Source organism: Jaculus jaculus, chromosome 9 (genome assembly GCF_020740685.1).
Source record: "Jaculus jaculus isolate mJacJac1 chromosome 9, mJacJac1.mat.Y.cur, whole genome shotgun sequence".
Lineage (NCBI taxonomy): Eukaryota > Metazoa > Chordata > Mammalia > Rodentia > Dipodidae > Jaculus > Jaculus jaculus.
In genome coordinates this window covers 69102046-69123481 of record NC_059110.1, presented here as the reverse complement: position 1 = coordinate 69123481, position 21436 = coordinate 69102046, and the positions used below count along the sequence as shown (strand labels likewise).

At 39.0% G+C, this 21436-nt stretch overlaps 1 protein-coding gene across 13 annotated transcripts in view; it reads left to right on the top strand.

Moving 5' to 3' along the window:
• The window catches only part of Nrg1 (neuregulin 1), a 1129183-nt gene that overhangs the window by 942246 nt on the left and 165501 nt on the right, over positions 1–21436 (top strand). For all 13 annotated transcript variants that reach the window (XM_045158416.1, XM_045158415.1, XM_045158414.1 and 10 more), the window contains exon 2: positions 12676–12853. In XM_045158416.1, coding sequence (XP_045014351.1) covers positions 12676–12853 — 178 coding nt within the window. The remainder of the gene's footprint in view (positions 1–12675; positions 12854–21436) is intronic.

Sequence of the window (21436 nt, the reverse complement as noted above, 5' to 3'; positions counted from 1 at the left end):
AAGAGGCAGATAGAGAGAGAATGGGTGCGCCAGGGCCTCCAGCCACTGCAAACAAACTCCAGATGCATGCACTCCCTTGTGCATCTGACTAATGTGGGTCCTGGGGAATGGAGCCTCGAACCGGGGTCCTAACGCTTCACAGGCAAACACTTAACCACTAAGCCATCTCTCCAGCCCGAATTTATTTTTTTTAATATCTGTTTTTTTAATTATTTATTTATTTGAGAGTGACAGACACAGAAAGAGAAAGAGGCAGAATGGTCACACCAGGAACTCCAGCCACTGCAAACAAACTCCAGATACATGCATCTCCTTGTGCATCTGGCTAACGTGAATCCTGGGGAATCGAGCCTCCAACTGGGGTCCTTAGGCTTCACAGGCAAGCACCTTAACCTCTAAGTCATCTCTCTAGCCTGAATACAGATCTTGATAACATACTTTGGAAGTTACCAGCTCTGAGCAATGGCCCAACCTTTTTCAGGAGGAGGCTGAGGTGAGAGGAATTTTTGAGCTCACTAGTGGTGGGGTCTATATTTGTCACTGACCTTCAGGTCTGTTGCCATTTTGGTGTGAGATTCTCTTATAGACCATGAATAGGGAGCTGCAAAGGTAAAGATATGCTTAACTAGGGGTTTGACTACACCCTAATTTATTTGTATATGCTAAGATCCTACATGAGAGAAGAATTTCATGTTTGCTGATATTGGGGACTTTTTTGGGGAAAGGGTTAGAAAACTGTAATAGTTTTCTGTTTGCTTTTGTAACAAACTCAAAGGCTTAATATAAATTCTTTATATGTTCTATGGGTTAGTACTCAAGTGAGGCTCACTGGGCTAAAATGAAGGTGACAGCAGGGCTCCATGAATATCTGAAAGACAACCCATCCTGGATTTTGCATCTTCTTCAGGCTGCCTGAGTTCCTTAGCTCAGGACCTCCTGTCCTGATTTAAAAGCCAGTAGCCTGATATCACTGTTGTTTTTTTTTTTTTTTTTCTTTTCTTTTCTTAAGTTCACCAACACCAAGGGAGACTATCTTCATTGTAGGTTCACATGATTGGATTGGAACAGCTGGATAATGCAGCATACTCTGCTCTTCTCAAGGTCCTCAATCTTAACCACATCTCTTAAGTCTCCTTTGCATGTAAGGTGACATTCACAGGCTTTGGGGATTAGGATATAAATATCTCTGGAAGCCATTATTCTGCCTGCCATGGGAACAAATGCTTCCCCCATTGGTCTCTACTCCAAGAAAGCAGTTACTTAAAACCTTACATTAATTTAAAAAGTTTCCTTAACTGTTAAATTTGAACTAAGAAATGATTAGTATTGGCTTTCAAAATCTCTTAAATTAATATTAGTTGCTTATATATAGACTTCGAGATTCAGTTTTAAATGCCACTTAAGTAGAAAGGAAAATTGTATGATGAAGGCAGATTAATGTAGCTACCTAAATAATTTTTGTTCCCTCAGATTGTAATGGTTAAAATTTTATTTTATAAGTCATATTATAATGTAATAAGTTCACAGATTTTCCCATCTGTTCCTGCCGAACTGGGATGTGTGTTCTAGGAGCAGAGGGCCTTGCTTGCCCTATTCTTGTCTGCATGTCCAGTACCTAAAGCAGTGGTAGCACCCGAACGTATGCACAATAATACTGGCTGAAGTATAGAAATTGTGAAATAGTGAATAGATTCAAGCCAGTCACCTATGTGTATGAGCTGGAATCTTATGTTTTCATATATGTCCTGCACATTAGAGAGAGCCAGTGGTCCCTTTGCGCTAGTGTGTTTGAATCATTGGGTGATTTTGTTATTCTTTTCCACTCAGCAATCTCCATGCTAGTTGCTAGGATAAAAGATGTTTTTTAAATTGAGCTATTTATTTATTTATTTGCAAGTAGAGAGAGAGAGAGAGAAAGAGGAGACAGAGAGAAAATGGGCATACCAGGGCCTCTAGCCACTGCAAACAAACTCCAGATACATGCGCCTCCTTGTGCATCTGGGTCCTTAGGTGTCACAGGCACCTTAGCTGCTAAGCCATCTCTCCAGCCTAAAAGATACATTTTTTTTAAAGCCCCTACCTTCTGTTTCCTGGGTGAAACAAACACCTGTAGAGATTAAAAAAACACTGTATTAAACGTGTTAAATAGAATAGTAATGGAAGAGAGACATTTACTATTCAAAATGTTAAAATTAAACTTAGTCCTCTTCTGTTCCTGGGAAAATAATTTTAGCTGCATAGAAGGATTATAAAGATAAGACAGAGTTCCCTTAGTGTTATGTGACCTGATGATATTGATCAAAAGTAGATAGAGTATTATTGGTTAAACTGCACACCTTATTTATATCTCACCACCTTTTAGTGCAGAAATGAAACTACATATGAATGTGCTTCAGCAGTAGACATGCCTTGTGGACACTGTCAAGGTGTATCTCTTATGTGCAAGTTGTACCCTCAAGGCAGCTTCAGGCAGTCTACACTTGACTTCTACATTTTCACTTTTTGGTTTTTTGAGGTAGGGTTTCACTCTAGCCAAGGCTGATCTGGAATTCACTATGTAGTCTCAGGGTAGCCTCAAACTTAGGAGGATCCTCCTACCTCTGCCTTCCAAGTGCTGGAATTAAAGGCATGCGCCACCATGCCTGGCTTCTGCATTTTCACGTTTAATAAAAGAAATTTTAACAAATTATCACCTTGGACTAGTGAGATATCTCAGTTAGTAAAATGTTTGCCTTGAAAACATGAAGGCCTGAGTTTAATCACCAAAACGTATGTGAAAATGTCAGGCATGGTGTGTGCGCCTATAATCCCAGTACGTAGGGAGGTGGAGACAGATGGCCAGACATTGTGGTACATGCCTATAATCCCAGCAACTGGGGAGGTAGAGACAGACTGATCACTGGAGCTTGCTGGCCAGTCAGTCTAGCCTAATTGTGAGCTCCAAGCCAGTGAGAAACCCTGTCTCAATAAAGGCTGAGAAAGGACACCTTAAGGTTCACCTAGAAATTTATCAGCATAGACCAAATAAACTCCTTTCAAGTGCATAAAGGATATTTAGTGACATCAACTAACCATCACTCAATTCAAATAGTGACAAAGTGGTTATAAATGTAAGACTTAACACATTGAAGCCCTGCTATTGTGCTGAAATCAGCATAAAGACAACTATCAGCACAGCAAAGCCACACTACTGTGCTCCTGAGATAAGAAACACATCAAATCAGGAAAATTACAATTAAAAATAAACACAATTCTAATTTTCATTAATTATATTATTTTCAACTTTTCTGGATTTCACTGGCATTTTGTAGGCCATATGGCAGGTCTGTGTTACAAATAAGGGGAGGGGACTTAATTTTCACAACAGAAAAGATAAAATTCATAAGAGAATACCAAAGGATATTTGCTAGGCATTGTGAAGTAAGTGCACCCGGGGCCATCATTTTCCAGAGAGTGGATGGCCTGCCATTTGTGTGCCTGACATCTTTATGAGTGTGAGTGAGAGGTTCTCTAATTGGGGGCAGCTGTGGCCACAGCACTAATTAGGCAGGCCTGTTGATCACTTACCTCCAAGCTGTTGGTGACTGGGCTGTGATGCACTCCAGTCCTAGCTGTCACAGCATGTTCCCTTTACACCTTGACAGGATGACAGTAATCTGTTAGGACATTTGTTGCCATGTCCTCATATGTGGGCTATCATATTTCAGTGGATGCAGCTCTTTTGACAGACAGCTACAGAGTTGAAAAGAATGTTCTTTGCTGAAATTATGACAATTTCTAGTACTCTGAGAAAATTCAGCAATTTTGCCTATCACCTTTTTATTCTAGACTCTTTTGCATGTGGGATAAGTGCAGAAATGGTCTGCCTTGAGGACTTGCCCAAGTTTTGTCAGGAATATGCAGTCACCATTGGAAAATCAACACAGAAATTGTTTAGCATGCCTCAATTACAAAACTATTAAAATTGTAAAGAACTTAGTTTTTGGACTGGTCATTAAAAGTAAGTATTATGGGGTCAGGCTTGTGGGTTCAGGAGCTGGCTCCACAGCATACTAGCTGTGTAACAATAGACAAAGTGCTCTCTCTCTCTGTCGCTTTGTTCTGTTGTGACCTAATGATAGTAGTGCTTGTCTTCTGAGGCTGCTACTTAAGATCAGACTCGTGAACATGCACCCTCAGCAGAGTGCCCAGCACATGCTCAACAGTATTATCTCTCTAAAGGGTTTATTGTTGAAAGTACTGAGATGGCTTTATTTTAACTTTGTACTCATACTTGTAGAACACTATTATAAGTAATTTTATGATTTTACTTTTAGCCTCCAACTATGCACTACTAAGCAAAGATGTACTTTAAAAAATACTTTACTTATTTATTTATTTGAGACAGAGAAGGAGATAGAATGAGCACACTAGGGCCTCTAACCACTGTACATGATCTCCAGGCACATACACTACCTTGTGTATCTGGCTTACATGGGTACTGGGGAATCAAACCCAGGTCCTTAAGCTTCAAAGGCAAGTGGCTTAACCAATAAACCATCTCTCCAGCCCAGAATGTACCTTTTTTTTTCAAGGTAGGGTCTCACTCTGGTCCAGGCTGACCTGGAATTCACTATGTAGTCTCAGGGTGGCCTCGAACTCATGGTGATCCTTCTACCTTTGCCTTCCAAGTGCTGGGATTAAACGCGTGTGCCACCACACCCAGCACCAGGATGTACTTTTAAACAACTCCATTGTGAGCTGGGTAAGAGGGTAGAGACTTGTGATCCTAGCATAGGAGGTGAGGCAGAGGGATCTTGAGTTTGCACTTCAGAGAAAAGGAAGATTGCTAATTGCAATAAAAAAGATACCAATTTTGGGGGTGGAAAATGCTCTTACCTATAAATTCATCCTCATTTTCCTTTGGAGAATTTTATGCTAAAAATCTCTTGCAGACTTATGTGGAGAAGTGATTTGGTTTGTATAGCTTCTTATAAGAGTCCAGAACTTACCATGGGACCTTTCCTATATTTTTAATTTATTGGCCTTTCTCCCCTTCATTTGCATCCACTCAAGCCTGGCAAAGGCACCACACTATGGAAAGAAAAGTCCTGGGCTAGGATTCTGCTTCTGCAGCTTGATAAACTTGTGAATAACACAAGTTTGAGAGAAGCCCAACTCCTCCTCTAAAGATGGCAATGAAAACCAGTTTTTTGAAAAGAGCATGTGTTTAGGATGTGTGGTGTGTATGGGTGATAAATAAACATGTGTGTGCAGATGCAGCATTTCCTGTGCTTGCCTGAGGTGGCAAGAGAACACTGAGTATCCCCCTCCATCACTCACTGATCATCCTGGCAAGGGAGTCTCTTTACTGAGCTTGCCTTCCACAAGCCACAGTGATTCTCCAGCTTTGTTCCTCACAGGACTGGGCTTACAGGCATGTGTAGTCACTCCCAACTGTTTATGTAGGCTCTGGAGATTTGAACTCAGGTTGTGCCAGGCTCCATCAGGCCCTCATGCTTACACAGGAAGCACAGTTAGCTGCTGACTCATCTCTCTAGCCCTAAAAATTCACTACTTTACATGATGCTCAAACCAAACCAACACTGTTCCCAGGAAAGGGAGTGAGATACGAATGATGTTTGGAGACATGTCTTGTGAAAGCAAATCACTTTTTAGGGAAGGAGCAACTCTAACCCTATAGAGCATTGCGGGTTAGAGAGAAGCAACTGGGACCTTAAGGGAGGGAGGGGGGATGACATGCTGACATCCTTGCAGGGTGAAGGACAGCATGGTCATGGTGGAGAGAATGAGGAAGCAGGAAACAAATGTGACCAGAAGGAGGAGGACTGGGGCTGCACCTGAGGGGACCATACCCTATAACACTGATGTCCAGATAAGAGGAGGCTGGCATAAGCACGATTTCAAAGTATAAGTGTACTTAACAATCTCCACTTGGACTTACACTTCACTTATGTGTGTCACATAGCAGAGCCATGATAGATCCCTACTCCTAGGAAATCACCCCAAACACACAATTGCTAAAGAACCCCTCAACCCCAGCTAATAAAGCCTGTTAAGAAGGTTGGCCCTGGAACATTTTCTCCTTGTCTCTTCAGTAGTGCCTGTGCGCTCTTCCCTTCAACTAACAGCCGAGGACCTACTTTGGACATCCTCTTTGAGGTACTATGTTCAGAAATTTCTGTGTTTGAATATAGCGCCAGTCTAACACAGAGACACACACATACACACATAGATGTACACATCCAATGGCAACAACAGCATAAGCTCCCACCTGCTTCTGACTTCTCTCACCAACATCCAATGCTATCAGAGTGCTTTCCTGAAGACATGCTTTTTCTAGCTTTCAAAATGTTTCCTGTCGGGAATATTGCTTACATTTTGACAAGGTTGAGTGTGACAGAGAAGCTCATATTCTTTGAGTTAACTTGGAACAGAAGAAGAAGTGAAACTTTGAGGTTAAACAGGTAAAGCCTCTTGCAGAAGAAAATGACATGGATACGTTGGGGAAGTCAATATCGACACAACTGCCTATGAAGACACCACCATGGTGGCTGCAGGAAGGAAAAGACACTGAATCATGTCAGATAATGACACGTCCTGTGCATGTACTGTGAGGCTTGATTGGTAGACTCACGGAGGGTTGCTTCACCAGCACATTTACTGTGTCTGGACATGGGCATGGAACTGCTAAGATGGTACTCCAGCTTTGTTGCAGTATTTTCCCATGCTCCCAGGGTGTTACTGATTAAGCTTAATTTGAAGCCACTGATTTATACAATCAGCTTGCAAATATTTTACAACTGGCACACAATTTTATAGTGACCTTCTTTCAACTCAAAGTACCTGTAAGTTTATACCATTCCCAAAGTCACCTTTCCAATATGCAGGGGTAGATGTAGTCCATCTTCACTCACAGGAGCTCTAATTAACTTGAGTCAGGAAAAGTATGTCTGAAGCACATTAGGCTGGAGCATGAGGCAGTGTGAGCACAGTGTCACTATGGATAACATTAATATATCATAGTCACCTTGTTGGATGATTGTGGGTGTTTAATGTGCATGTATATAGATGCACATATGTGTGCAGGTTCACATGTGTGCATATGTGTGGAGGCCAAAAGAGGACATTGGGTGTCCTCAGTTGGTCGCCACTTTATTTTGAAACAGGATCTCTCCCTGAACTTGGAACTCACTGATTCTACTGGTGTAGCTAGCCAGTATGCCCCAAGGATATTCCTGTCTCTACCTCCTGAGTTCTGGGATTACAGAGGTGGACCACCATGTTTGGCATTTCCATGGGTGCTGGGGATTTGAATTCAGATCTTCATGCTTGCATGGCAAGTGCTTCACTGACTGAGCCATCTCTCCTGCCTCTTGTAGTGAAATTTTTAATATAAATCATCACTGAACTTTTGTATTAGTAGCAGGTGACTAAAACCTATGTGAATTTTAAATTACTATTGATGCTAGATTTTGCTGCCTTTTATATATTTGCATTTATGTTTGATGTGAGAAATTTGCTCTTTTAGAAGAAATCTGAATTTAGTGCAGCTCAGAAGAGATCACCAAAGCACGGATGTTACCGACTCTCTGCAAGACTATACTCTGCTATGAGATGGTGCCATGGGGGAGAAATGTGCATGGAGAAGGATTTTGGAGACTTTCTTCAGTATTTACTTCATTTCAAATGGACTATTCACCAAAGGGTACCTGGCATAGAGGGCTGACTAATAGCATTTATGTGGTTTTCATTAGCTAACATAATTGTCAGAGGTCAGTTTTTGCTGTGCCACTTTTATGTGTGTGGTTTCAGGCCTTGCAAAGGTTTATGTAGAGGAGACTTCTCCCTATGGTGTAATATTTTGCAGGTTTCCTGTTTAGTTTGTCCAGCATGCTGAGGCTCTTCTGATTAACAGCACAAATAAGCAGAGTAATGATATGAGCAAACATTCATTGTCCAGATTCCTCAAAGAATGAGATATCAGCTTCCCTAGTGCCATGTGTCATCAGCATATCCATGCTAAGATCCGTTTCCTGTTCTTTACAATGCGGTTCACTGTTTGATATAGCAGCACTGTGTAGATTTGACAAGAAGGAGTATAGGAAATGATTAAAACCACAAGATAAATGGTTCATAGTTTCGCTGCAAATTCATTTTGCCACTGCTGCAAATATCTATTTACTGGTTAAATGTTTGGAATAAACGTATTCCTTATGTTTTTTTTTTTTCTATGTGTGTGTATGATCAGGATATAAAGTGCTATCACAATTGTTTCTACATAGTATGGCATATCAAATGTGAAAAGTATATGAGCAAAAGTGGATGTTTATAGTATACCTAGTAGATCTGCTTGCAATGAACTAGAATTAGCATTGTGAATTTGTGATTTTTTAAAACTTAAACACTTGCAGCCTATAAAGCTGTAAAAAGACAGATTTGATGAGTTCCTATGTTATATACAGCACGACTCTGGGATTTTTGAGTTTCTATTTTAAAAGACTGTCTCTTTTTGCACTTGACTATTTCTGTTAATGCATTTGGAGGCTGTGGTTATGTTCATATATTTAATGCAAGTCTGAAATTAATGTAAGCAGAGTCTGCTTAAAACTTGCTTTATCATAAATTGTTTCAGGGTGTGGAGTTGCTGCCTCTTTACAATCACACAGAGATTCAAAGTTGTGTATTGGCCAGGCGTGGTGGTGCATGCCTTTAATCCCAGCACTCGGGAGGCAGTAGAGGAGAATTGCCATGACTTCCAAGGTCACCCTGAGACTACATAGTAAATTCCAGGTCAGCCTGAGCTAGAGTGAGACCCTGCCTCAGGGCGAACTGTGGTAGAACAAATGCAATCAAATCTTGCCCAAGTTTCTCTGAAGATCTACATTTGAAGTATTAACTCAATATTGGGTTTGACTTCCACAGTTTTAACAAGCCATTCACTCATAGAATGAGAAGTAAAAGGCAAGAAATTTGTTTGTTCAGTTTCAAAATCCAAACACTTCATTAACGAGATTTATCCCAAGTTTAAGAACCATACTGGATTATTATAGTGCATTACAAAATACTTAGAGGAAAATTAGTTTAGAGTTTTTAAAAAGTGAAATAAACAGGGTTATAATAATTGAATAAAGCACATGTCTGAGAAATATACACATTTAAAATATATTCCATTGACAGTGAACTATTTTAATAATATCTTTTAAAAAATATTTTATTGATTTATTTGCAAGCAGTGAACAAGAATGGGCATGCCAGGTCCTCCAGCCACTGCAAATGAACTCCAGATGCATGCACCACTTAGAGCATCTGGCTTTCCATAGGTACTGGGGAATCAAACCCAGATCATTAGGCTTTGCAAGCAAGTGCCTTAACCATTGAGCAATCTCTCCAGCCCATATTTTAATAATTTTTAGTGAAAGAAAATTTACTCTAGTGAAAAGTTATCTCTTTATGGAGAGATGAGAGAAATTACATGAACTATCTTGATTAATATATTAACTGTACTTTTATGAAGAATTTGTGGGCTAATGTAATATGGCTATCTAAAATGGTGTTCAGCTTCTTCTTGTATCTTAAAGGTTCCCATGTCACAGAAGAAACAGAAGGGACACGGAGGCTATCAGATATGTGAAGTCAGGGAGCTTTCATTACTGTGGGTTTGGGAACTACATGACACAGAGAGACTCTCAGGCTAGTCTTGTGCTACATACTTGTCAAGTAGCTCAAAGAATTCTTTTGTGGCTATTTTTCACACTGAAGCAGGATCTAGTGAGTAGCTCCACATGGCATTGATATGGCCTTTTGTTTTACTTTATTATTATTTTTTATAAGAAAGACAGTGAGTGATAGAGAGAGAACTGGAGCACCAGGACTGCCAGCCACTGTAATTGAACTCCAAACGTGTGCACCACATTGTGTTTATATGTGACTTTGTGTGCTTGTGTCACCTTTGTGCATTTGGCTTATGTGGGATCTGGAGAGTTGAACATGGGTCCTTAGACTTCCCAGGCAAGCACATTACCCACTAAGTCATTTCTCCAGCCCTCTAATGTCCTTTTAATCTAGGTTATCTTCATGATCTTCTTTATCTTCTTTATCTATATTGCCCTTTGAGTTTAGGCTAGGAAAATATACTTCATTGAAGAAAGGAGAGGAAGGGAGGGAGAAGTGAAAGAAAGGGAGAGAGTGGGGCATGAGAAATACACATTTATTTCATAATATTTTTTTTTTTTTTTTGAAGTAGGGTCTCACTCTAGTCCAGGCTGACCTGGAATTCACTATGCAGTGTCAGGGTGGCCTCAAACTCACAGCTATACACCTACCTCTGCCTCCCGAGTGCTGGGATTAAAGATGTGCACCAGCATGCCTGGTTTCATGATAAAATTTTATGCAAACTAAAGAAATCAGATTGGTAGGTTTGCACTCAGAATTATGTTCTTATTGATAAGCAAATGTTTGGGGTATTGGGTGAGACATGGACTTATCAGCTCTTATTGATATCTGAGATACTGTGTATACGGCCTTTTTAGGGTCTTTTTCTTTATATGAAAGGGAATAAGCCTTGAGAATTTCAAGTATATGTCAAGTTAACTTTAAAATCCACTTGAAAAGCACAAGCTAGTTCTTTTAGTGTATGCACACAGGCAGTTTAATTAAAAAACATTTTATTTATCTATTTTATTTATTTTAGGCAGAGAGAGAGAGAGAGAGAGAGAGAGAGAGACAGACAGACAGACAGACAGACAGACAGACAGACAAACAGACATAGAGTGAGAATGGGCCCGCCAAGGCCTTCAGCCACTGCAAATGAACTCTGCATGCATGTGCTACCATGTGCATCTGGCTTACATGGGACCTGGAGTATCGAACCTGGGTCCTTAGTCTTCCCAGGCAGATGCCTCAATCCCTAAGCCATCTCTCCAGCCCCAGTTTATTTATTTATTTATTTTTTTAGCCTATGTAATCCAGTTGGTGCCATTCAGCTCTTGCCTATTTTTTTTTTTTCTAAACCCACACTCTGAAAATTAAAAACAGTCTTAAGGAGCCATTGGAAAAAATATATAGATGCGATTCTAGATACAACAGGACTGTCTTTAAAACCTCACAAACAGAACCATATCTTAACAGTAAAACATCTATGAAAATTGTTCAGAAAGTAAGTCTTAATTTGGGGCAGTCATGAAAAAAGAGCAAAAGTAGAAAAAACAAAAACAGCTATAAACCTGATGCAATCATCAAGAGCTGAGGGTTGGAAGCAGCTGAGCTACATTTTCTAACCTGGCTGGTGTCTACCATAGCCAGCGCTTTTTCTCCACCTCACTTCTCAGCAGCTAGTACATAAGGAGGATGGCAATGTAGTTATCTGGCCACTGCTATAAAATTGCAACATTCAGGTGGTATTTGCTTTCATTTCTGTGCTCACTGCCGACATTTTCTGTGTTCCCTTAGCAAGGGCAAAGTTATAGAAAAACAAATATTCTGAGTAGGAAGGTATTCCATTTCGTGTTCATGGTGAAGGTGACTTGGATTGCTTTCCTTGGACTCTTGGTCCTTGCTCAGGGAGTAATTACTGACTGGATCAGTGGGGTAGTCTCATTTACATGGGGTTGTTTTCTGAGATTTCCTGTTAATTCCTGACCTTCAGCAAAAGTAGACTTTGTTACTGGTTTTCTAAGACTCAGAGGAAAATGAGTGCTGTTGATGTCTCGGGTTTGAGGATGGTTCATTATTAAGTGAAATTGTGTGTGTAGAAGGAAGGTAATCTTTTTATTTTTCAAATATATTTTGTTATAAAAATCATATAAACTGTAGACCTTTTTGGCAAACCACCACATATGCCTGTCATTCAGCTTGTATACTGGGTATTTCTGTTTCATCCTTGTACTTCTTCATCTTTATCACTGTATTTCAGTGAAGTTAACAAACCTTAAGTATAAGGAGACATGCCATCCATAATTTCCTAGTAAACAAATAGTTTTGCATAAGTTCAAATTATATACATATACACACATGCTTTTGAAGTCAATGTAAAGCTTTCTGCAAATTAAAACACTATGTTGGCATCAGTTTGTTTTTTTTTTTTTTCCCCTGGGAAGCCTTGGAAGTACTAAATTTAATCAAACAGTGATGAGAATGTATCAGTGATGGTTATCTGTGAGGGTCAGTCACTACTGTGTGGATAGAGTATGATTTGGGGCATGTACCTTGAAGACATGGCCCAATGACTTCCCTTCTAAAACAGGCTTTGTAAAATCCTAATTGGGAATGATCTTATAAAATAGGCCCCCACCCCTCTTCTCAGCTGATTTTTGTTGTTTTTGCTTTTGTTTGTGTGTTTGTTTGTTTTACAAGATAGAATCTTGCTATAACCCAAGCTGACCTGGAATTTACTATGTAGTCTCAGGGTGGCCTTGAATTTGTGATGATCCTCCTACCTCTGCCTCCCGAGTGCTGGGATTAAAGGCATGCACCACCAAGTCCGGCTACTGAGCTAATTTTATTTGAGCTTTTGTACCCCTCAAGATTGGATTTATTTTGGTTCACCCAGTTGATTTATTTCTTTGGTTAGTGAAAGCTTTAAGGATGGGAACTTGGTCAAGTTCATTCAAAGTTAGTATGTTTTCTCTTTGAAGATTGCCTGGTGATCACATTTTCCTTCTCTTTCTTTTTCAGCTTTGCCTCCCCGTTTGAAAGAGATGAAAAGTCAGGAGTCAGCTGCAGGATCCAAACTAGTGCTGCGATGTGAAACCAGTTCTGAGTACTCCACTTTGAGGTTCAGATGGTTCAAAAATGGAAATGAATTAAATCGCAAAAACAAGCCACAAAACATCAAGATACAGAAAAAACCAGGGTAAGTCAAATGCACTTAGTAACAGAATCTATGCCTATAGCAATAGGATAATATAAAATATAAAAGTTATTTAGACTCTATTAAATTGATTTATATAAAACATTATATAAAATTAAAAACTAGCCAAGTATGGTGGTACACGCTTTTAATCCCAGTACTTCGGAGGCAGAGGTAGGAAGATTGCTGTGAGTTCAAGCCCGCCCTGAGACTACATAGTGAATTCCAGGTCAGCCTGGGCTAGAGCAAGACCCTACCTCAAAAAGCAAAACAAAACAAAAAATTAAAAACTGTTCATTGTATACTGACCATGAATTGTCAAATCATATAGGAAAGAACTTGGAGTTTCTAAGTCTTAAAATTTTTGAATGAAGAAAGGAATGACTAGGTAGAGAAAGAGCTATAGGAAGTATGGGGCTGGGGTTAACATTAGTGGCAGCTATTAAATACTCATAGAGCCTAAAAATCAATATCCTTAAAATATAGCAAATAGTATTTATAGTGCTTGTGCCTAGCACAATCAAAATCCCAACTTTGTTGTAAAGCTCAGCAATACCTAGACTATGGGATGCAGTCAGTTGAATATGGACTATTTTATGTTCAAATATGGAGTTAACACATGTAATATATGTGAATTTTAAACTAATAATTCTATTAAACTGAATCAACTTTATAGCAAATTTGAAAATAAGATAATCTTGAGTAGCAAGAATCTTATATTTTTCTGCCACTCTGAGCACAGACACGTTCATATCTTCATGTGACTTTTGACACCTCTTACTAGTCATATTATCTATGTACTCCAAGGTAATATTTCTTTATTATCCAAACTTTCTTTATTTTAATTTGTTTTCTTATTTAAGAATTATTTCCTGAAGTATCAAAGTACAACTTGAAATTAGCAAAGAGATAAATCTGTTGAATTTTTGCATTTATGTTTAAATAATCCTTTAATGAAGGGGACGGCTATAATAGTGGTCCTCAGCTCTGAGATATTTCATTCACTTATACCTCAGAACATTCTAATGAAGCCACAGGTTTGAAAACGAAAGGAACAGTAGAAGTATTTTTTGCCTTTGATGTTATAGCTGGTTACTCAATATTGTCATATACTCATGAGCAAGTGAGTACAGAGTGATTATCATGAGCATTTAATTGAATTTTAGCAACTGCTTAATTGCTCTGGTGACTATAATTAAGAATTTTTCCTAGTTTCCTTTTTTATTTTTCGAGGTAGAGTCTCATTCTAGCCCAGGGTGACCTGGAATTCACTCTGTAGTCTCAGGGTTGCCTCAAACTCACAGCAATCCTCCTACCTCTGCCTCCCAGGTGCTGGGATTAAAGGTGTGCGCCACCATGCCTGGCTTCCTTGGAGTTTTTAACCACTCACTCTTGATCATATTAGCAAGGTCTGTCTGTTGATTTGGAAGTATGCTAGAATGAGAGAAAGGGTGAGTACTACTTTCTGCAACAGATGGTACTTGTAAGATACAACACCAAATCCTATAAAGAGACATGCATGAATTTTTTAAACATTTTATTTATTTATTTATTTATTTATTTATTTATTTATTTATTTATTTATTTATTTGACAGAGAGAAGGAACGGGGAGATAGAAAGAGAGAATGGGCATGCCAGGTCCTCTAGCCATTGCAAACGAACTGCAGATGCATGTTCACCCTTGTGCATCTGGCTTACATGGGTCCTGGAGAGTTGAACCAGAATCCTTTGGCTTTTCAGGCAAATGTCTTCACTGCTAAGCCATCTTTCCAGCCCAACATGCATGATTTTACAGTCTTAAAAACCTACATTCCAATATATTGTAAGGGAAACTGAACATTTAGCACATTATGGCTGATTTTATAGATAAGAAAATCGGAGTCAGGACTGGAGAGATGGCTTAGCAGGTAAAGGTGCTTGTTTGCAATGCCTTCTGACCTGGGTTCAATTCTCCAGTACCCATGTAAAGCCTGATGCGCAAAGTGGTGCATATATCTGGAGTTCATTTGAACTTGCAAGAGGCTCTGGCATTCCCACTCTCTGTCTGTCTTGTCTGTCTGTCTCACTCTCATTCTGTTTCTCTCACACACAAATATATATAGTTTAAAAAGAAAGAAAATTGGAAATCAAAGCTAGTGTGATATTATACATCTATACACACAGCACTTGAAAACCTGAGGCAGGAAGATCACCACGAGTTTGAGGCCAGCTAAACTACATAGTGAGACCCTGTCTCAAAAATAGAAAAAAATGAAAAAGAAAATTGAGTTAAAAAGTATGATTTTTGACTTATAGTCACAGAAACTGCAATAATCTCAAGTAAGACACAGATCTTTTTCTTGAATTAGGAACTAATATCATATGCCATATTTCTTATTGAAAAATGAAGCCTATGTTGGAAAGAGGTGATACAGTGAGGGCATTTAACAGATATACATAAGTCTCATGGAGATTAATAAAACAAAAATATTTGTCTGTATTGGACTAAACAAGTTTCGTTATTTGTTTTGCTTTTCTGTTAGACAGATGGCAGTATATACACATGCCAGGTAGCATCTCCCTCACTGCTATGCAGATTGTCTAGTGATAGCAGTGATACTTAAGTGCCCTTAAGGTGATTTGTGCCCAGAATGTATAGAAATGAAAGAGGTGGAGCACATTATCTCTGTGTCCAGGCAGTCATAAGATTACGGAAAGATCATCTTTCAGTCCTGTAAACACAGCATGTGAGCATGGCCTGTTGAAGCACATGGTTGGAGCTGGGGAGGAAGAAGGGAGAGAGGTTGACTTAGGCTGAAGGGGAAGCAGGAACTTTGAGAGAATGCATATGTTCAGTTGATGCATGGGTAGAAGAAAATGAAGTTAAGTAAATAAGGTAAAGAAGGGAACAGAATGTGAACAGACTATCACATGAATGCTTTTCTAAATGGACTTGTCTACTAAGCGTGATCCATCACAGGGCTTTGGTGACATACAAAGTATCATTATTATTCAAAGATGGGGTTTTGTATTGGCTGCATAGGTCCAGACAGCCCACAACACTGTCTACATATTAATAGAACCTCTTCATACCAGAAATCCAGTATTCAGAAATTACTCCTTTTAAAAATTGTATCTTTTATTTATTTTTTAATTTTTATTAACATTTTCCATGATTATAAAAAGTATCCCATGGTAATACCCTTCCTTTCTTCTCCATTTTCCCCTTTGAATTTCCATTCTTCATCATATCCCCTCCCCATCTCAATCAGTCTCTCTTTTATTTTGATGTCATGATCTTTTCCTCCTCTTATGATGGTCTTGTGTAGGTAGTGTCAGGCACTATGAGGTCATGGATATGGAGGCCATTTTGTGTCTGGAGGGAGCACATTGTAAGGAATCCTACCCTTCCTTTGGCTCTTACATTCTTTCTGCCATCTCTTCCACGTTAGACCCTGAACCTTGGAAGGTATGATAGAGATGTTACTCAGTACTCCAGTCACTTCTTTACTGCACTGTGATACCTTCTGAGAAGTGCTTACTGGGCAGTTTGATAAGCATAGCATATACATTTTTCCAGACATCAGCAGATGTTACACCCCTAGGGCTCATGACTACCGTTGTTTTAAGTTTTCAGTATCAGGGATGTGTTTCTCCCCATGGAGCAGGCCTCCAGTCCAATTGGAGGGCAGTTGGTTTCCACCATGACAGACCTGCCACTGTTGCACTCATTGGCTCATTTGGCCTGGCTGGCCAATTATAAGGCTTACAGTGTCCACTGTTGAGTATCTTCACTGGTGGTATCTCTTTCTCCTATTGAACTACATGTAGAATGGCTTCTTCAGAAATTACTCCTTTTAATCCTAGTTTTTCTAGGAAAAATAGTGGGGAGAAATTTATTCAGGTTTTATGGCTGTAATTTCCTTTTATCAAAACATTTAACACATTTGATCCAGAGATAAGATACTATGCAGTGGCAACCACTTATAAATGAGCAACTTATCAGAGTTCAGAGTTGGGAGTTTTGTCGTTTCTGAAGCTGTCTCTTTAAAAAAAAAATGGTGAGGGACTGGAGAGATGGCTTAGTGGTTAAGCGCTTGCCTGTGAAGCCTAAGGACCCAGGCTCAAGGCTCAATTCCCCAGGACCCATGTTAGCCTAATGCACAAGGGACGCATGCATCTGGAGTACATTTGCACTGGCTGGAGGCCCCAGCATACCCATTCTCTTTCTCTGTCTGCCTCTTTCTCTGTCTGTTATTTTCAAATAAATAAACAAATATAAGCAAATTTTTTTTAAAAAAATGTTGAGATCAGATTTTTTTTTTGTTTGGACCAAGATGAGTCTAAATTTAATCAACCTTAGGAAAATTTTTTTTTTTTTTTTTTTGGTTTTTCGAGGTAGGGTCTCACTCTGGTCCAGGCTGACCTGGAATTAACTCTGTCATCTCAGGGTGGCCTTGAACTCATGGCGATCCTCCTACCTCTGCCTCCCGAGTGCTGGGATTAAAGGCGTGCGCCACCACGCCTGGCAGAAAATTTTTTATTATTCCATTTATCCTATAAATATCAGTGGAATGAATATTGTTGTTACTCAACTATTTAAACTAATTACTATCTCCAGAATGAAGTTAAGTTTCTTCCTGTAGATTGTAATGGTAATGAACAAACGTTGGTCTGAAATAGGTCTGACTGTAAGGCTCCTGTGATTCCAAAGTTAGTTATGATTCTATTACATGCAGTTAGAATGCAGGGGTTGTACACTGCACAAGCTATCAGCAGAAAGCATTCTTATCTTTAATATTCAAAATATTAATACTTTTGTTACTGAGATATGAAGACTATGAATGTAGGGCATTGGCCAGCTGCTTTCTGAACCTCATCTTAGGCTGTAATCAGCTAAGCTGAGGTGAATTTTAGTTTGAGGTTTAAGATTTTCCCATAATTCTCTTTACTTAAATAAAGGGATAGCTATTTCTCAGCCATAGTCTACTGCTCAGACTATACATGGCAGCCAGAATTCTCTTTTCATCCCTTACTGTTATGAGAGGATTTCTGTTATTGTGTAACCCCCACTCCAGCTTATACTAATAAACTTATCCCTATGTGTTCTTCCTATGATTTTGAACTCCCATTTGAGCTTTGTTTGTTTTATTTGGCAAAGCAAAGTGTGGGACCAATTAAAAGAAATGGAAACCACCCTTGTGTTATGTGTCTGTTTAGCCTTCTTTCTTGTTTTCTGTGCCTGGAGGACAATGTTGATCAAGAAAGTGAGCTGAAGAGCTTTGGGACTGTCTGACTGGCTTCACTTAAGTGCCTGCTCTCTATCACCCTTATGAAAAATGGACTCCTATTGTTTATCTCATACACTTTTGTATATCCCTTACTTGCCCCAGTTTTCATTTTAGCTCATATTTTAACTTGGCTTAAAAGTGGCTCTGGCTGTTGAAAACTTTTTTAAAAATGTTAATGAATTTCTTATTTTGTCAATGATTTCATTTGTAGGGAAGATCTATAACAAAATTTGTGGGCATACTCTCTCTTAGCAATTGCACCCTTATGACAGGATCTATAACACTATAACAAAAAATGTTTGTGTATACACTGTCATAGCAACTGGACCCCTATGACAGGATCTATGACACTATAACAGAAAATGTTTGGGCATACCTACCCTGTCTTAGCAACTAAAGCCCTATGACAGGCTAATGGAACTCTATGTAAGGAAATTTCAGTATCCGTGTACACTCAGTGCTCATTCTTCCATATGGTTTCTATGAATGTTCAGTACAGTGTCTGGTTCTCCTGACTAAGAGGTTCCTCTCTCTTCTGTGCTCTTCTTACAGAGAGCAGACTGACAGATCTGAGCAGTAGTGTGTACACACACATATACACATGCACACACACACACACACACAATGTCTCAGAGTCAGAGGATGGAATTGTTCAACCTGAGGTGTTGCCCATATGCATTTAGGCTGCCTGGGCCTAGAAAATATGGTAGACAAATAAAGCAAAACATGAAAAACTGGATAAGATAATAACTATTGGGAACTTGAAATAATATTCTAACCAAGCCTTCACTAAAAAGCAGTTTGATATGATAGAAAATGTAAAAAGAAACTAACATTTGGATTTTTAACTCATAAATTAGTTTATATTCATTCTAAATTCATTATATATATCTCTCTATCTCTCTATCTCTCTATCTATCTATCTATCTATCATCTATCTATCTGTCTATAGAGAGAGAGAGAGAGTGAGAATGTGCCCATCAGGGCTACTAACCACTGCAAAGAAACTCCAGATGAATATACTACCTTGTGCATTTATGTGGGATTTGCCTGGGTACTGGAGAATTGAACCTGGGTACTTTAGCTTTGCTGGCAAGTGCTTTAACAGCTAAGCTATTTCTCTAGCCTTAAGCCTCTATCTTAAAACAAGATTCTGTGAAAAACAAACAATTGAAACTACCAGTTTAAGATAATCTTTTCCTCCATAGATATTCTTGTAATAGTGTGCTTGGTAAATGTCTATTCAGACTTTAATTTCTTCAAGAAGAAAACCTAACATTTCCATAGACTCCCTATCCTCCTTGGGATCCTTAGAATCTTCCTTATGCTGCTGGAGAGATGAGTGCTTATCTAACAAATAGGAGCTTTTGGTTTCAGTCCCTAGCACTGCATAAACCAGGTGTGGTGACACATGCCTGTAACCTCAGCAGAATGATTAGGGAACAAAAAAGTTTCTCCTCATGTATTATGTGGCATATCCTCTTTTTCATGGAAGGCTTAGCAGCCCTTGAGTCATTTCCTGTTCCACATGACACTCAGGAGTTAAATCCAGAGTTGCCTGCCAGTGGGACTGAATCCTTTCTCTTGTTAGTGTCTAGGCACTATTTAATTCTGATCACACGCTTCCAAAGTTCTCTAGTTAATGACATTTCTCATCAAATGTCACTTGGAAAGATAGTTCAGTGTTCTAGATGTGATCCAATAAGTGGCCAATGGATGGGAACTTTTGTGTACCGCTTTAATATTAATTTGGCCTAAGAGTAGATAAGTTTCTTTCTTTCTTTTTTTTTTTTTTAATTTTTATTTATTTATTTGAGAGCAACAGACACAGAGAGAAAGACAGATAGAGGTAGAGAGAGAGAATGGGCGCGCCAGGGCTTCCAGCCTCTGCAAATGAACTCCAGACGCTTACACCCCCTTGTGCATCTGGCTAACGTGGGACCTGGGGAACCGAGCCTCGAACCGGGGTCCTTAGGCTTCACAGGCAAGCGCTTAACCACTAAGCCATCTCTCCAGCCCTCTTTTTTTTTTTCCCCACTTTTGAAGTGGCTTTTTAACATGGCTAATGTTAAACACAAGCTGCTTGAAATTCCTCTTTTCTCTATCTATTGTTGTAGATGCATATCTTTCCCTTTCCTATCTAGTATCTGCACACTATCCTATGAAGCTAAATGTATGTGTTATGCTTGTCTTAATTAAACTGAATCTTTGCCTTACCCTGTTTGTATTGTGGCCTACATTAGCAGGGATGTTCTGTGCCATGATTCCATGGTCACATATAAATCTTGCTCTGGAAATTTTTTTTTGAGATTTGTGTAAAACTTCTAAGAAAGACCATAGATTTTCATTTGAGCACAGAATAATGATCCCCTCCTTTCCCCCAGCTCCACCATTGCATTTGATCACATTACCCGTAATTGCATTCCAGGAAGCACTGAATAGGCCTGAGTAGAATTTTGATTTTAGAACAACCTTTTAAAGATATTGGTAACTGTAGATTTAATTACCAGTTCAATCCAGTTCAGTAATTAAAAATTTTAAAGCGGGAAGGGTTAAGAAAGAGGTCCTTATATACAAACACAGAATTGTTCCTGGATTATATAAACAGGAAAGACTATATATCCTTTATTGTTGTACAGTCTTAGAATTTTGCTGTAATAGACTTATTTCAGAATTTTAGATCTTAAGAGACAGTGCTTTTTTCTTATACCATTGATATACTGTTTCTTTGATGTTGAAGTCAGAGTATTCTCTGATATTCTTCATGATTTGCCTATAATTACTGTTGTCTGTAATTTCATGGCCATACATGAAAATTCCTTCAGAAATACTTCAGGCTGGAAAAACATTATACAATATTTTCCTTATACTTCTCCCTATCCTGCAAGAGTTTTATTATGAAGGAAACATGATACAAATAGTGTATACAAAACCTCATCTAGTGTAAAGCTTAATATTTGGATATTATTAAGCAATGCTTTGACTGAAGAGATGGCTCAGCAGTTAAAGATTCTTGCTTGCAAAGCCAGGCAACCTGGGTTCAATTTCCTATGTAAAGCCAGGTACAAATTATATAAGCAACCACAAATAGTATGATCTCTCGTTTTCTGCCTTTTTTCCTCTTTAATGTGCACTTCTGCACAGGGAAATATGGACACCAAGCTAGGATGCAGAAGAAATCTTTGTAAGCTGGGCATGATGGCTTATCCCTATAATCCATCACTTGTGAGGCAGAGGCAGGAGGTGTACCACAACTTTGAGGCCATCTGGTGCTACATAATGAGTTCTAGGCCAGCCTGGTCTACAGTTTGAGAC